This window comes from Phoenix dactylifera, unplaced genomic scaffold (genome assembly GCF_009389715.1).
Source record: "Phoenix dactylifera cultivar Barhee BC4 unplaced genomic scaffold, palm_55x_up_171113_PBpolish2nd_filt_p 000026F, whole genome shotgun sequence".
NCBI classification, from domain to species: domain Eukaryota; kingdom Viridiplantae; phylum Streptophyta; class Magnoliopsida; order Arecales; family Arecaceae; genus Phoenix; species Phoenix dactylifera.
This window is the reverse complement of record NW_024067667.1, coordinates 2,083,389-2,100,325: the sequence shown is the minus strand read 5'-3', so window position 1 is coordinate 2,100,325 and position 16,937 is coordinate 2,083,389. Positions and strand designations below refer to the sequence as shown.

The 16,937-nt window shown below is 37.1% G+C and overlaps 1 protein-coding gene across 1 annotated transcript; it reads right to left on the bottom strand.

Annotated features, from left to right (window-relative positions):
- Positions 1 to 570: 570 nt before the first annotated feature.
- On the bottom strand, positions 571 to 16,631 carry LOC103712327 (probable E3 ubiquitin-protein ligase LUL4). Its single transcript, XM_008798814.4, has 3 exons — positions 15,979 to 16,631; positions 1,085 to 1,595; positions 571 to 884 (listed from the first exon to the last, which is right to left on the bottom strand). The coding sequence occupies exons 1-3, from the start codon at positions 16,503 to 16,505 to the stop codon at positions 771 to 773; spliced, it is 1,152 nt and encodes a 383-aa protein (XP_008797036.1). The 5' UTR covers positions 16,506 to 16,631; the 3' UTR covers positions 571 to 770.
- Between the last annotated feature and the right edge of the window lie 306 nt (positions 16,632 to 16,937).

Below are 16,937 nucleotides of genomic sequence, written 5' to 3'. Positions count from 1 at the left end.
GGTACTTTACATTTATCCTTCAGTTGTGTGAAGAATCTATATTCATAAAAATAATTATTCGTAGATTATGCAAGAATCTTCCAATGTGATATTTCTTCCAAAACTTGTCATAAATGGGTTACATATCATGCCTGCTTGTTATAAAACTTGCCACCAAGCAAAATGAGGGTCTTGCTTGCATAGCTAAAGAAACAATAAATGTGTGTAACATTGCACGTATATCTCATACTTTCAGACTTCAGTCAGAAAAATGACCAATAATAAACTCTCATTTTACACTATTATTTATGCACAGAAAAGCTCTATCAAGAGTGCCGGTGTATGTCTAATGGTGTACAATGAATGCAGAGTAAAAATGGCATTGCATGCCTTGCAGCCAAAAATAACTTACATAACCAACCTAGCATGAAAGAGGACAATCTCCTATTTTGCAATTGCAGCAATTCTCTGTTGACATCCATTAAAGAACCCATTAAAGCAAAATGATACATCATGCAGGGAGAAGAATAATAATGAACAATGATATTAAACAACTGAATGATTGTAGTCATCATTCAAACATGAGAGCAATAGAAGCTACACTACCTTCATGGGTGTATATGCATTCAATTAATTAAAATGCCAACTCCACAACGTACATTGGAAATTTTACAGTACATCATTATACAAGAGTAAGGACAATTTTATTTAACATAAATATGCACAAATTAAAAAAAAAAAAAACTGTAGAATCCAGCATACCAGCAGGCCTCACATGATGTTACAATGATTCACTGGTTAGCACTGTTCACCTTAATCTCCATTAGTTTTTCAACAGGCTGGCGACATATTGGACATTTATTTGATTGACGGGTTAATTCTTTTGCACAGTCGCTGCACATACACTGAAAAATAACACCAAGTATTAGAAAGAAACTGCTCTCAACTTGTAAGAAGAAAAATACTATAATCATGAAAATCATTCTGCCAGCAAGGTTGGGATCAAATATAATGTCCCAGAAAGTAACCATTCACTGGTTAAAATAAGAGGAAAGAAAAGGAAAAAGTATGCGCAGACAACGATGATGGTTTGTTGAGTTCTCACCATATGCCTACAGGGCAATACGGTAGTATCTCTTGGCTCAGACATGCAAATTACGCATTCTTTCCCCACATCTTCGGAATTATCACCACCAATTTCTGTTTTAACTGAGTTTGCAATACCATATATTTCTTGCAACTCATACCGCTCATTCTCAGCCCATAAGATCTGCTTAATTACCTTAACTTGAAAAGACCCATTATTATTCTTCTCTATGACAGCTTGAGTAATCTGTGCATTAGCAGCAGCTGTTGACTGACCAACCTGTTCATATGTGGATAGAGGTGGTGGGCAAGCTTCGGCATAAACAACAAGTGGGAAGACATCCCCACCTTGCGGTCTTGAAAGATCATCTAATTCGAAGAATCCCAAATCAATACCAGATCCTGAAGGCTGGATGAATTTCTGGCCTAATCCTTTTTGAAAAGCTACCTTCCTGGGTGTGTAAATATCTGGATATATTGGAGAGAAAATACAATTGGCTCCTTCCTTTGCAAAGTAATATATAGTGACACTGTAATCCAAAAAAAAAAAAATGAAAATCAATGCAGCTTAAATCAAATGCAAACTAGCTGTACCAAACAAAGTGATAATCCTCAATGATAATCCACTCGACTTTACTATGGCATGTGCGGACAGCCAGTGATATCACTCGTTAATATGATAGAACTATGGAACAGAAGTGCTCATCTTTTGCAGCAGATAAAAGAGTAGTAACATCAAAATCTCTGGAGTTGTTTTAGCTGCTCAAGTCTTTAAACTACATACAAAAGTCGCTTAATTTATCAATTTTTCAATTCCAAAAATAACTTTATGATCATTGTATTAAAAATTTAAAATATTACAAATATTACTATGCTAGTTCCAATTAGATTTCTCTCTTAAAAAGGCTTAAAAAAAGATAAACCTTCTATATATAAGGGATCCTGATGTTGATGGACTTTGCGAGAAAATCTGATTTAGCAAAAAGGAAAGAATTTAAAAACTTCTAAAAGTTACATTAGTATATTTGAATCTAAATGCTTTTAAAGGAGAAGAAAAAGAGATAAGAAAAAAGGTTAATTATAAATATATTACTTTTAGATCTTTCTAGAATTAAAACTGCAGTTAAATTATTCCAAATCTGATCTTTAGCAGCCATAAGCATCTGAACATGCATTAAAACTAGTGAAAAATAGCCTTATGCTATGAGATTACCGATATCAATCTAATCTACTTGTCCCGTTTTTTGAGAGTCTAAGCACATATTATAGAACACAAAATCTCATAAACATAGTGGTAATAGGAGAAGCAGTAGAATTTTTAGCCATCTTACAAGCAGCAGTGATAGACTGGTAGTAGTAGACTAGTAGCAAATGTGGTAGTAGACTATCAATAACATGAGTTGCAGGAAAACTAATCAAGTGATTACTTAACATCAGAGAAAGCTATTCCATTAATTAAAAGATAATATCAACAATTAAAAAATAGGCCCATTGTATGCTCTACTAATAATGGAAAGGAAGAAACAGAATAAAGGTACTGAATGCAAATTACAGTATTTTTTTTTTAAAAAAATACAAAGGCAACATCAATTAACCAATGCTACAAATTAACAACTGCTGAGACTCTGGAAAAATAGCTTAAAAAGCAATGTAAGAAAGAATTATGGTGTATACTGACTATAATAGTAAAACAGAGAGAAACCATGAATAGATGGTGCAGAAATATAACAAGCCAAGTATCCACAGCTTTGAAGGGAAAACTGGCCACATGAAGTACAGTCGGATTGAAAAGAAATGTCTAGCCTCCAGGGTTTTCTTCCAATTCACATTGTTAAAATATATGATGCCAAAGCATGCCCATTTATTTATAACTGGATTGTTGCAATTGGGTGACAGCCTAGATTTCCCACAATGCACTCTCATCAAGGACACTCTTGGTATCGAAGTGAAAGGGGTATTTTGGCACCTTAACAACATGATGACTTAGTGATTAGCATACATGACAAACTTGACGCAAGGGTGGAATCTGTACAAGCTTTAATTACCATAGTGAAAGACAAAATTGTGAACTGAATCACAAAATTTCCAAATTGGGACATTGTTAGGTGTGCATCAAAGGCAAAGATTCATAATACTAAGAACTCCAAGGCATACAAGGATCACATCATGAAAAACCCAAGGTTGTTCTTGAACCCATGGTAAAGTCATTATGGGGAAAACATCATCATCATCTGCATCCTCCACCATACCTCACTTGCACCAGATTGAAGCAAAGGTCCACAAAGAGAATCTCAGATCTGCTCCACTGGAACAGGATTGGAGCAAGGAGATACAAAGGAGCCCTTGCATACTATTGCAATTAAGACTGCAGCACAGGAAACTCAACAAGAACATGAAAATGCCCTTGAAGTTGAGGCCACCATGGATGACACCCTGCAAGCGGACAGTTCTGATGATCTTGATGATTATGCAGACAAAGAAGCAACACCTATTGCTCATCCATCAAAAGAATGCTACTTGGGTGCTGAATTCCCTAAAGAAAAGGTCAAAGAAGTTGGAAAACCTGCTCGTTGGAATGTTCCAAAGTTTAAAGAACAAGTCAGCACACGTTCCTCCACAAATTGAAGAAGTTAGACCGGCTCCTCCAAAAGTTTAAGAACAAGTTGCTCAGCAAGCTCTAACACAGACTAAAGGAAGTTACCAGTATTGAGATGAATAAAGTTAAACCAAGAGAGGTGCTGCATTCCATGCTGAATCCTATTTGATATTGGAGACAGTTGCCTTGATCATTATCAAATGATGTGGAATTCCTTTTGCATCAACGCATAGAAGGAGAACAATGCAGTAAAAGACTTGCAAGCAGCTGCTAGCAACGGAATTGGGACATTGAAGGCCATAGATAGGAATTCATAATCAAATTTTAAAAGGACGAGAACAAGAAGACGACAATGAACTTGAGGCAAGTTCCTGAGAAGCAGGAGCAAATGATGGAGATCCAGGATCGTGACATGATGCATCACAAGGCTGCAACAAACGGTTTACATTAGATTTGATTTTAGTCACCAATTCTGTATTTTCCTGGTTATTAGTTTTAGTCATTATTTCGGAATGAAGGGCTGAGATTAAAATATCCCAGATTTTACTAGATTGTTTAATGAGTCAGTGAATATAGCGATACTGTTCATATTACAGTAACCACGACTTCTGTGGATAGTTTTGGGATTACAAAAGATTATTAGAGATTCCTTATAAACTTGGGATTTGACCAATGCAATCAATTTTTATGTGGAAGATGATGGAATATCAGTTTTTTTTCCTTCCCTCTCTTATGGTGTGATGACATAGACTAGTGTGAGACTTGCAATTCTAGGTGTGATTCCTAGGTCCTAGAGATAGTCCAATACGATATTGTCTTTCACCTTTCTTTTTGTTCTTTTTCTAATAATCTGTATTCTCTTTTAGTTCTTTATTGCTTTAGATCAATTTCTTCCTTCTCTTGTTCTCTATTGATCCCAAAATACTGTTCTTGATACCTAAAGAGGCCATCATAGTCATAAATTTTACAACATAGATCGGTTGTTTAACAACCCTTTTCAAACATTTTTCCCTTTATTAAATATCTTAGCTCATCAGTTAAACCTTATACCCTAAATCCTTAGGCTAGATTCTATTCTATCAATTGTTCTTTCAGAAAGAAAACTTACCTAGCTAGTCCATTGATATGAAAACCATATCTAGTTTTTGATAGACAGCAACGTATTAGCACCACCAAACCATCTTGTTCCCTAATCAAGGCTTAGTTTGATATTCTCTAGATTCATCTCTGCATCCACTATCAATCTAGAATTGAAATTTCAACTCTCAATTTTCAAATTTATTGAAAACTCAGGGCTGAACTGAAATTCAAGCAAATCCTTGTAATAGCTGTTTCATCCTAAACCCTAATAGGTATTCTCCCTTGATTGTCCTGCATCATACAACTTGCAATTTTTGAATGTGTCTACTTGTCTACCTTTCATAAGCTACTAAATATTTTCCATAGTCCACAATTTTCTTTAACTCATTCATAGATCTATTTCTACCATTTATGAAAGCTGATAGGCACATCTTCATTATTGTTTGGTTTCTCTTAGTTTTCTCTTTCAAAGAAAACCAAAAGGTGTTTTGAATAAAGACAAGGCTTTAATAAAATCAGGTTGGAGAGCTATAAAGGTTAAATTATTACATAGCCAATTGTGTCTAGATGTCACTCTAATGGTTGAGATAATAATTTAAGCCTAAGTTGCATGGTAGAATATGAGGGATAGGATGGTGCCGGCCTCAACCCATTCTCATCTGCTATCCGAGTAAGTTCCCTTCTTCCTCTATTCCTTTCTTCTTCCTTCTCATGTCTCTCCAGCATCTTGTCCGCCCTAGTTTTATCTTCAAACAACCTTTCATCTCACCATCCGGTAATCTGGTCATCCGTTGCAACTCATCAACGCCTTGAGTTTTTCAATTAGAAATCCATCCAAGGAATGCTAAACCCTACCGAACCTGCCAGTTCAGGATGTACGGAACTAGATCGGCCTGAGACCGGCACAGTTTCATTGATTAAATCGGTTTGCTTGATTAAAACCTGCTCCCCCCTCCCCGATTCGGTTAATAGCCCCTGTCGCCCCCTTCGTGATCTTTTGAGACCCCTCTCCCCCGGCGTTCGAGATCCCCTCTCTTGGCGCTCACAGCTTCTCGAAGCATGCCTTTGCTTGATGCTTGCACTCTCCGCCCTCCTCAATGTCACCGATAAGAAACCCCTCCTCCTCATCCTCCTCCCTCTCTCTTGACCCTAACTCTATGATGATAAGGGCTCAAAAGCCCTCTCTTTCAGCCTCTCTCTCTCCCCCCTCCATCTCCGTCTCTCTCCCTCGACGGCGGAGGCTCGAAAGCTCTCTCTCTCGGTCTCTCTCTCTCTCCCCCCTCCCTCTCTCTCTATGGATAATGATCTTTTTTATTTTCTAATTGATTTGTTTTTATTTTTGAGTTTTGAATTGAAGTCGGCAAACCACATGCCGACTTCAATTCACAATTTGAAAATTAAAAAACAAACAGCCTCAAACAGACCGAAATGACATGGTATCAGTACCGTATCGTATCGTACATCCAGATAACCGGTATAGCCAACCCTGAATCAACCGCATTGCCTTATGTCAATATCAATATGCTTCCTTCCACCCACCCCTGTGATGACCACCATTCCTTGCCCTCTTTTTGTCTCAAGTTGTCAAAACAAAGCAAGCTAAAGTGAGTTAAGTTTGGGTGAACTTGAGAGTTAATAAGCAAGCTTAAGCTTGGCCCAGCTAGCTCGTAGAAAGCTCAAGTGCGCCTCATTGATCACTAAGCCAAGATCAAGCTCGCCCCAGCTATAGAGTTCAGTTCATTTACACCCCTAGTGGTGATGAATAATTTACTATTTGCCAATCAATCTACTTTTTTTTTTTAAATACATAGATAACTCATAGAATCTTCTTAGTATGTAAGTTAATAAAGGGCTTCAACCCTAGATTTGGATTTAGAGGAGCAATGTTTTGAAAAGCAGCCACGACCTGTGGGTAGTCGAACGGATTGCATAGTGCATCTACGATATGTTGGCACATATATAGTTAGAATTTTTTAAATATATAAAAACAATAAAATGCAAAAAAGTACAACAAATGTTACAATAATGATGGTAATAGTTTTTTCAAGAAATAATATCAATATTAATGACAATAATAATTAATAATTCGTGATCATTACTTAGTACCTAATACTAGTAGTAATAGTCATAATTAAAACACAAATCCAACCTAACCATTAGTTTTGGACATGCTCCATCTGTATATGCCTACATAAGAGTGGGCCACATATTTCGTCCCATAATGCTAAGTGAAGCCATATATGCCATCGCAAAATGCTAATTGAACCACAAATATGGCCAAATAGTACTAAATGGATTGTCCTTCAAACCATATGTGATAAGTTTGCATGTAGTGACCACATATAGCTGATGCAATATGGTCAAGGGATCATAACCACATATGCCCTTATGCAACACATTTCAAAACATTGTAGAAGAGCATTTATCAAGGTAGACTTCTAGAAAGGATTATGACAATGGAGAGTTATTGTGGCATGCATCGAGTTTTATGGGATTTGACTACACACAAGCCACTCAATGAAAATGTTTGTTGGCAGTCCCTCTATCCGGGCAGATAGTTCTTCCACTTAAGTTTATTAGGACAAATCATAGACTTCATCAAGGTGACAATATGAACATAAATACAACAAAGATAGAGAAAAGTGATTCAAGTCCAATTTGCCCATAGTTCAAAGCAGATACAAGCCTTTGGCCAAGGATTTGAAGGCCTTGGGTGGGTTTCTACACTATAACCTAAGAAGCATGGCCTTATATAATCACAAAGAAGCATAGGTTGTTACTTAGTAATCCATGCACTTCTACTGATTTCTAAATTGAAGAAACCCTTTGCCTAGTCAACTAAAAGACATTGCATCACAATTTTCTAATTATTATACAAAAATAAAAGTTAATGGTCCTAACTCCTAAGCAAGGTACGCTATACCGGTACCGGTCGGCTACCGGACCGGTACGGCTCAGGTTCAGACTGGTTTGAACCGGTACCGAACCTGCCAACGCGCAGCGCGCGCGAACGCCTGGGTGGGCACACGCAGACGCCTGCCCGCTGAGCTAAATGCCACAGAGTAGTATTAAACGCGCCCGCGTTTTGCCCAGAGGAATCGCACTCGGAACCGCGCGCGGGCTGCCCAACATACAAGCGTGCTGCCCTGGGGAATCGCGCCTGGAACCGCGCGCGAGCGCGCTACCTCTCTCGCGCCTGCTCTTCCCCGAGGGCGGCTACCGATGCGAACCGGTCCGGTTCGCACCAATACCAGGCTTGTACCACTCAAGGGGCCGGAACTGTTTTTCATGCTTAAAACGGACCGATCAAGGACCAGACCAGTCCGGTACGAGCTGAATGGTCCTAAGGACAAACTATTCTTGTTTGACAGGAGAATTGAATTGAACTAAAACTATGAATTAAGTCAGAAAATCATTACTTTGATCATATTTTAAACTATGAATTAAGTCAGAAAATCATTACTTTAATCATATTTTACTAATTTGCTACCTTGAAGCACTAGAAGAAAATAGAGAGAATGTTATGTTTCTTTGGAGGAGTCCTTATATGTTATTAGTTGGCTAAAACTTCATATAAGAAAAGGTGGGGTTCTTTGGTTCTTTAAGGATTAGGCGAGTGGAATGAAGCAACCAGCTAAGTGTGAGCCTTGGCATAATAGTAAAGTTGCTCCTTTGTGACCTGGGTGTCATAGCTTTGAAATACGGAACTAGCCTTTCTGCACGCAAGGGTAGGGCTATGTACATCTAATCCTCTTCGGACCCTGCAATAGCAGGAGCCTCATGCACTAGGCCACCTATTTTTTATGAAGCAACTAGCTAGAGAGGACCTGACAATATGGTAATAGTAGATGTCCCCACTGCCATTTAGGTCAATTGGATTCAGAATCAATCTCAAGACTGGTATCTCTAAAAGGCTAATTAAATGAAACTGATGTTGATGCCAAATACAAAAGAATTCTGAAACAACACATGAGATTAAAACAGCATATTAATTGAAAACGTAGTTATCTTTTGATGAGGACCCATATGCGAAAATTGCTAAACTTTATTAGTTAGTCAGAAACTCCCACGACCTCAAGATGGAGCTAGGATTTTTCATATGGGAGGCCCAAGATAAAACAAGAAATCTTTCTCTTGAACAATTGTATACTCTTTGTTGGACAAATTTTGGATATAATTGATATAACTAAGTGTAAGAATTTGTAATAAGAAACCTCACAAGACTAAATTAAGAGGCTTTTGCATTTTGCATCCAAATTATATCGATATTATATATAAAACCTTTTCTTATCACTATTTATAAATCAACCAAATGAATTCTACTATATTGCAAAAAACCCTTCCAATGAACATTTTGTTGTCCTAATGAACCATAGGCTCTAGTTATGTCATGCAGGGGTAGAAAATGACCATTATGCCTTGGTCAAGTTAACCAATGCAAGGGATTTTGTTCTTGTACCCTCTCCTTGAGATCAAGGATGATGAAGAGCTTCTTCAGGATCAATTCGATTTGGCCATTGATTTGGGGAATCCAAGGAAGAAACCAGTGGCATCGCAGGAGATGTCGATGAAGCAAGATTCATGGATGGAACTAGAGCTAGCAAAGACATGGTTCCAAGGGATCTGCTAACCAAAGAAGAGGGTTGTCAATGGCAACAGGGTGGTGCCGAGCCAAGAGCAGATCTCAAGGTTGAGCACCTCCCAATCAAGCTTCTCAATATAGTATTGGGTAAGACTGCGAGCTAAAGGTGGTAAAGGACCTCATCGACCATGGATTCACTAAGGGTTTTGTAGATTCGGATGCACTTCTAGCCGTAGCCAGCAGCAATCATGGCCTCAACGATAGTGTGAAGGTTGGAGGTTTGCTCAACCTTGCCAACGGCCTCCATAATCAGATGATTCTCATCATCAGAGAAACCTTGATGCCATCGATGTCATCAGAGATGGCGTTAGAGCAACAATGGATGATGGAGACTATCGTGTTGAGGCCACAGGCAAGACTGCCATTGGCTACAACAATCTTGAGCACAATAATACTCGTTGGAGAATAATTCCATTAGAACATACATCGAACAGGGGGAGGGGAGAATTAGAGAGAAGAGAAGGTGAGATCCAGTTAAAATGCCTAAACAAATGCAAACTACTATTTTGTTAGAGCAAAAATAACCATAGGTGTTCGTTGCAAAATATTTTGAAGTTATTTGGGTCATTTTATAAGCAGTAATAAGAAAAGATTTTTAAGTATAATATCAATATAAATGTTGGGCATAAAATGCAAAAAAAATTTAAATAAATACCAAAAATAATGCAATTTAAGTGTACGGTAAAAAAGAAATGATATCACTGGTATTTTTTACAACTAAACAAATAAATGTAACAAATAACAGTGGTTGTGATAGTAAATATAAACAAAATCGAATATTAAAAAGATTACACTCAAGATCATTGAACTAAATCATATCCAATAGCTTTAAAAGGCTCTTAGTGGACATAAGTTTTGTCCTTTTATAAAAGTATAAGTAGTAAGATAACATATTCTTTCAATACTTTTTTTTCCTTAGAAGTGATAGGAAATAATTTTTCATTATATAGTACCTTAAGATATAGTATCTTCATAGAAATTATTCTTTTAATACTTTTTTCCTTAGAAGGGATAGGAGTAATTTAATCTTAAATATTATTGTAGCATATGATATATTCATAATAACTATCAAATGGAAGGAGGCGGGGAGAGAGAGAGAGGGAGAGAGGGAGGGAGGAATCTAGTGATTTGCTAGACTAACTAGATGTGTGAGAGGTCTTTTAGGAATAATGGAGAATGACTAGTTAAAAAGGAGACATTTAAAGAGGGAAAAAGGGCTAAAACTTTATGCTGCCAAGGAGCCTGAAACAGCCCTATAGAATTTTTTTCAAGTTTGGGTGGGCACGCCCCAGTTTCAGATTCAGCTCTACCTGGGAACATTCTAAATGACATTCACCCAACTGATCAGATACAAAAACAAATGTCTGGTTTCCAAATACCATTGCTAAGCATAACTGCTGTTTAATTTGAAGCTCTAAAACATAAATTTCATCAAGGTGCAGCCTCTACGACAAGGTCATTCAAGTAGATAATTTGGCTCTTTCAGAGGACAGGAAAGGAAAACATTAATCATCATAGATAACTTGTCCTTACACTCATATTTGAAAGATCTATAGGTCGAAGCAACTCTTGAGGTCTATAATTAGATGAAGCTTACTCTAAAAAGCAATTGAGCCATGAGAGATAAGTTCAGGGCATGAGGGGAAATCTAGATCCCTTTGCTTGCGAAAAATTATATCGGTTGCAGCCATCTGATATATATGGGCAAAGTGAATCAAAGTTGAGAACAAGGTACATCATGAAATAGTATGCTATCCTGGAGGATTTTTAGAACGTACATGAAAGGTTTTGAGATTGCTTAATAGGAAAAAATGCTGAGAATAGGCAAAAGTTTAGCAACTGAGACCATACTTTTGAAGCTAAAACATCCAAGTTCCAAAAAGAAGCAATTCTAATTGGAAAAAACTTGAAATAAGTAGATCAAACAATAGGACTGAACATTCAAAGTGACTAAGCAGGTTATGGTTGGCAGATAAGAAATAATGTGGGGAAGGTGTTCTGCATGTGTTAGGAGACAAACAGTGAGTCAATCTCTTACAGCTACGAGATGCCTTGATTAGATTATTCAAAGAAATACGGCACAAGCTTTGCTACTAAAGAAGACCCAATTGTGCATATGATTAAAGGTGACCTAGAGTACATTGTAACAGATATATAGACTGCATCAAAATTTTGAACAATCAGAATTTCTCACATAAGGAGGGGAATAGATCAGCTTATTTCATTGTCAAAAGTACGGCATCTGATATATTAGCTATTTATCTGCTCAAGGAACTAGATTCCTTTTGTGTTTCTAAACAGCTTGATTTCCATATTGGAGGATGAAACTGGTAAAAGGTATGCAAGGACCATGATAAAGATGTACTACTTTTGGTAAAAGCATTGTTGTTATGCTTCAATACATGCATGCGTACATAATTACATACACACACATATTAATAATATCACCCTAAGTATGATGAGTGTTGAACTGACTTCAAAGATTTGGTGAGGCCGTGACTTACATGCTCGGATACAGCATTCCAAAATTATTTTAAATGACACGTTTAGATTAATGTTTATCTCAGATGAGAGGGCAGAAAACAGATGGTTTCATAATGCTCAAGGGAAAAAAGTGATCACTCCTATCCTTAGCACTACTTTCTGGAGGGGACAATATTTGCATTTGATGTGATTCAGCTACTCACAGATGTGCTTTGGTTGGTGGATGGGAATAAAATACCACCTAAGGCCTTCATTTATGTTACTGCATAATGCAAAGAAAAAATAATCGAAGCCTCTAATCATAATGAGAGCTACACAAACTCAAACAAGTAATTGCAAGACGAAAAATGGTACACAAGTCTTTTCCATTCATTGCATGGGATAGCTATTTCCCGAGCCCCCTTTACTTTATACTGAAAAATTCAAAAGCATAATGAGTAATGACAATTTATACAACCATCAACAATCAATGAGAATTGAAATAAAGCTTCAATAAAATCAATATGTCAAAATTTTAGAAGCAGTTATAATTGAGATTTCCTTCAGCTTAACAATTCCTTTGGAGGGAATTTTTTTTGACTGAAGTTCTCTGAATGCTGAAAATTATGACTTCATGAGCTAACAAAACAAGATAACATTACAAAGTCCATTTTATAGTCTTTCTTTGGCAAAATTCAGCCATGGCCAATCTCTAGGATTAACAGATGTGCTTTTGGACTGATGTTCATGGTTTTGGGGTTTCTACAAGATCTATAATAGATGGCCATGATTACTTTTGATTTTTAGGTTAGGATATTGATTAGAAAAAACCTCAAGCCTTTTGTGGTAGACTTGAAGAGAAATTTAATATCAATAACCAGATAGCTAGTAAAGTTTAAGGCTTTGAGCAGTTCTAGCATAGAACTTTTTCTTTTATTTTACCTTCTTCCTTTTCTTTAAACAATATTTGTACCAGAGTAGACTAAATTCTTCAAGCATGGTAAGTATGCTACTTGATCTCTGTAGGTTTCGATGTTGAACCTGACTTTGATATTCTTAAAGGTTTAAGCAATCAAACAGGGACTAGTCACTCATCTTATTGAGCAAGCAACAAAGGCAAGTAATAAATAACTTCACAGAACACATGATCCAAGCACTAACATCCAAACTAGAGCAAAACTTTTTTTTGTGGCCTTCTACTAAGTCTTCTTCACATAGTAGTAAGACAATTATGTGTTTAATTTTTACTCTCTTTCATGTTTCAACTGTTGAGAGTCAGGCTGACCTACGTCATAAAATGATTTCTTCTCTTTTCTGCTCTTGAAGATGAAGGTTCCTAAGATACTTTCAAAGATATACCCATGTTAAGCTTGACCTACATTGTTGATCTAGTTTCTATCAGTTTAAGATTTTGGATCAAGTGGTTAGTTAACATGGTATCACAGCTCATGTTGTTGGAGATCATGATGTCAAATTGCCTCTAGGTTAATTACTTAATGATTCACCAAGTTGTCATCTTGACTTAATTCAGTTGTTTCGACTTGTTTATCCCTCCATATCAGTAGTCAAGCTGCACTAATATACATTATTGACTTGTTCCCTATCAACTTAAGATTTTGTGGTCAAGCAGTTAGTTAACAACCCTTTTAATATCAATTCATTGTTGTTCTACCTTTGAATCAAAAAGATGAAAAAGAAAATCTCCATGTGCCTCTCACTAGTGATGGAGACTCGCAAGAGGATTGCCATAATGATGTTGTAGATCTATAAGCCCATCTAAATGTTGTGTTTTCTCAAGTTCAAGATTTTCTACAAGAAAAATCATATGATCCCAATTTGAATTTTCAGAGAAGCTTAACCGACTTTCAAGTTTTGAAGTTTGCACGCATCCCAACATTGAGGAGAATTACAATTGTCGCTATCTTTTGTGGTCTTCCTTAAAGTTCTTGGTCTACAAAAGTGACGCAAAGAGGAGTTTGAATATTCAATCATCATCTGACTCAAGGCACTAGGCAAGCTAAAATAATACAATTTGATCAAGTTGCATGGAGACCTGCCCATTATTTCGTTAGATCAAGGTGAAGAGATCTAATTCAAGATCTGAGACTTGGATTTATTTCTAGACCAGATGAGCTTTGATTTCAGCAGATGGTTGGTTGAAAACTATAGAACAATCCAAAGAAACTAGTTAATTTAAGAGGAAAAAAAGAGGTTCCAATGAAGCCATATTCCCAATAGCAGATCCCTTTAAAACTATTACTTAAGGCCGTTAGTTGTTTAATTCGACCTGGATTTGGTTTAACCAGGGATAGAACAATATCTGTTATAATCGTCAATTATAACCATTACAACAGAAAAAACATATAACAATGGAAAAAACATAATATGGTAACCAGTCAATGTTCATGGAATTAAAAATTATTTGTTCCATCCAGCATGAGGATTTGAATTTCAAAATGAAGAGTGAATATTTCCAGCAACAAGAATTTTTTCCAAATATCATGATCGTTGTGATAGAATAACATCTAAATTATAGTCACTTTCAAAAAAACTTCTTCATTTCATATTTAACATAATGAGTGATCCAAATCATTGTAATAATTATTATTCAACTCAACTAAGCCTTAATCCCAAACAGTTGGGTCAGCTTGTAATGATTATTCTAAAATTTTAAAAAAGAAAATCGAACAAAGAATATACATTGTTTAGAACTTTGTATGTATCACTCATTTAATGGCTTGACAATGAACAACCGAAATTATTTTTTTTATAACTAAAATGTGAAAAAGAATGTTCGTAGCACTGATACAGCATGTTCTGGTCTAGTGCTGGCACCATAATATATGACATTTATAAGGTATGAGCTCTAGAATAGCAAAAACTTGGTCAAAATATTTCTTAAAACTTTTGAGATTTAACATTGAAAGGTTTTAAACCTTCTTAAAACTCAAAAAATTAAATTTAATATAGGAAAATGCTTTTCAATATTTGAAAAATAAGCACATCAGATTTGCTCTAATTTGGGCAAGAGTCCAAAATGATTAAAATTTCATTTTGTTTCCGTCCAAAACTGAAATATTTTAGTTTCAAAGTCTTGGGCAGAACTCAAAGCTTGGCCTAGTTAAATATGGTTACAGTGAAGGATTAAAGTCCCAATCCATCTCAGTCCATAATTAATACATGAAAAACTGGGTCATCCTGGCTTCTAAAACTGGAACAGTTACCAGGATGGCCGATACACAGCATCCCAATAGTTGGGATGGTCCGGCATCTCGAAATTTTGTGGGGGTGCCATTTTTCATTTTTTTTAATTTTCTGTTTATTTTTGTCTTTAATGGTTGCTTGGAGGCTGTTTAGGGTTTGTAGATCATAACTAACAATTATGGGGGTGTTTTCGAGCATTTTTTGAGAGTTTAGGGTCTGAGGTTTGGTCTCAACTCTAGGGCACCCCGTTCCAGATCGTGTAAATACAAGAAAAGGGAGAAATAGAGGAAGAAGGGTGGAGAGGCTTGGATCATGGGTTTGGTAAACCAAATACTACATTAGTACAGGTACAGGTTGACATTACAAATCCAATCATTGGGCTAAAAAACCTCTCCTTATCCTAAATAATAACAAATAAACCCTAAAATCCACTAAACAATCATTAACAAAGATAAAAGAAAAAAAAATCGACATCCCAGCAAATCACCTGAACACCAACCAATCCCAAGTGCCGGGATGGTACCATCCTAGTACCTTCATGATCCGATTCCTGACTGATGACAGATCCAGGACTCGAATTTAAAACATCGTTTAGAACTATATGTGATTTCTCATCTAACTAACTATATCATGTTCTGGTCATGGAACTGTATTACCAGTTGAGCTCAGCATTTCAACAAGAGTTGCTGCGCAGCCTTCTTTTTCCTTTTTTCCCCAAACTGATGAAAGCCACCGGGCATCCTCCTCAATCAAAGGGAAAAAAATTTACAAGAACCAAGGATCAATTACGTGAATTGACTAGGTTTTTGTTCATGAAGGAGGAACCAAGTGAATCAACCAAGAATACAAAAGAAAAGAAAAGAACAAGCAATCCCACCAGGGCCAAAAAAAAATAATAATAAGAGAGAAGAAAATAGGTATGAAATACCTCCCATCAACCACGGCATCGAAGGTGAAGGAGACCAGATGCTGATCTGGTTTTTGATCATCAACCACCAGCCGGATCGAATCCTTACGCAGATTAATATCATTCTTCACGGTTTTCGCCTTCTGATGCTCTACATGCGGCGGCGGGTGAGCCATCGCCGCCGCGGAAGAGGAGGGGGGAGCGAATCGCCACCCGGGGTTCGGATTGGGGCAATAATACGAGGGGCGGTAAGGGGTTCGACTCCAGGGCACCAAACTCCCGAACGAATTGCTGGGTGTCCTGTAGTAGGAGGATGAATTGGCATAAGGAGGAGGAGGAGCAGGCGTGGGAAATGGGGTGGAATAATTGGGGCGAGAAGGCGAGCAGTAGGCATAATTGGGCGGTGGGGGAGCGTGAGAGGAGCCGGAAGGGATCGGAGGAGGAGGCGGAGGAGGAGGCGGAGGAGGGATTTGGGAGGAGGAGGAGGAGGAGGAGGAGTGGAAGTAATAATCGTCTCTCCTCCTCCCGCTGCTTGATGACTGGCCCATGATTTATTCTGGTTTCGATCGGACTCTTATTTTTTTTGCGTGTATCATAGAGAATTGGATGGTTTTGGGTGGGAGAAAGGGTGGGAGAGAAGGAGGAAAGGAAAGAATTTGGCTGCAGTACGACAGCCCATGGTTAATTCCTCTTTGGTGGCAGCATGGTCAAATTCTTCGACTTGGAATGATCTAATTTTACTGTTCTACCTCGTTCCAAAGGACCGAAGGATTTGCATGCGAAACCTCCTTTCTCTCCCACTCTATTTTTTTAAATATAGAATTTTTTTAAAAAAAATTGTCTTTTCACTTATGGTTAATTTTTAATCATCCCATTCAACATAAATGGCTCTGATTTGTTCCTCGATATATTATTCGGATATATTTTATTTTATTTAAATATTTAATATCTATTCAGCAAATAATTGATATTTAAAAATG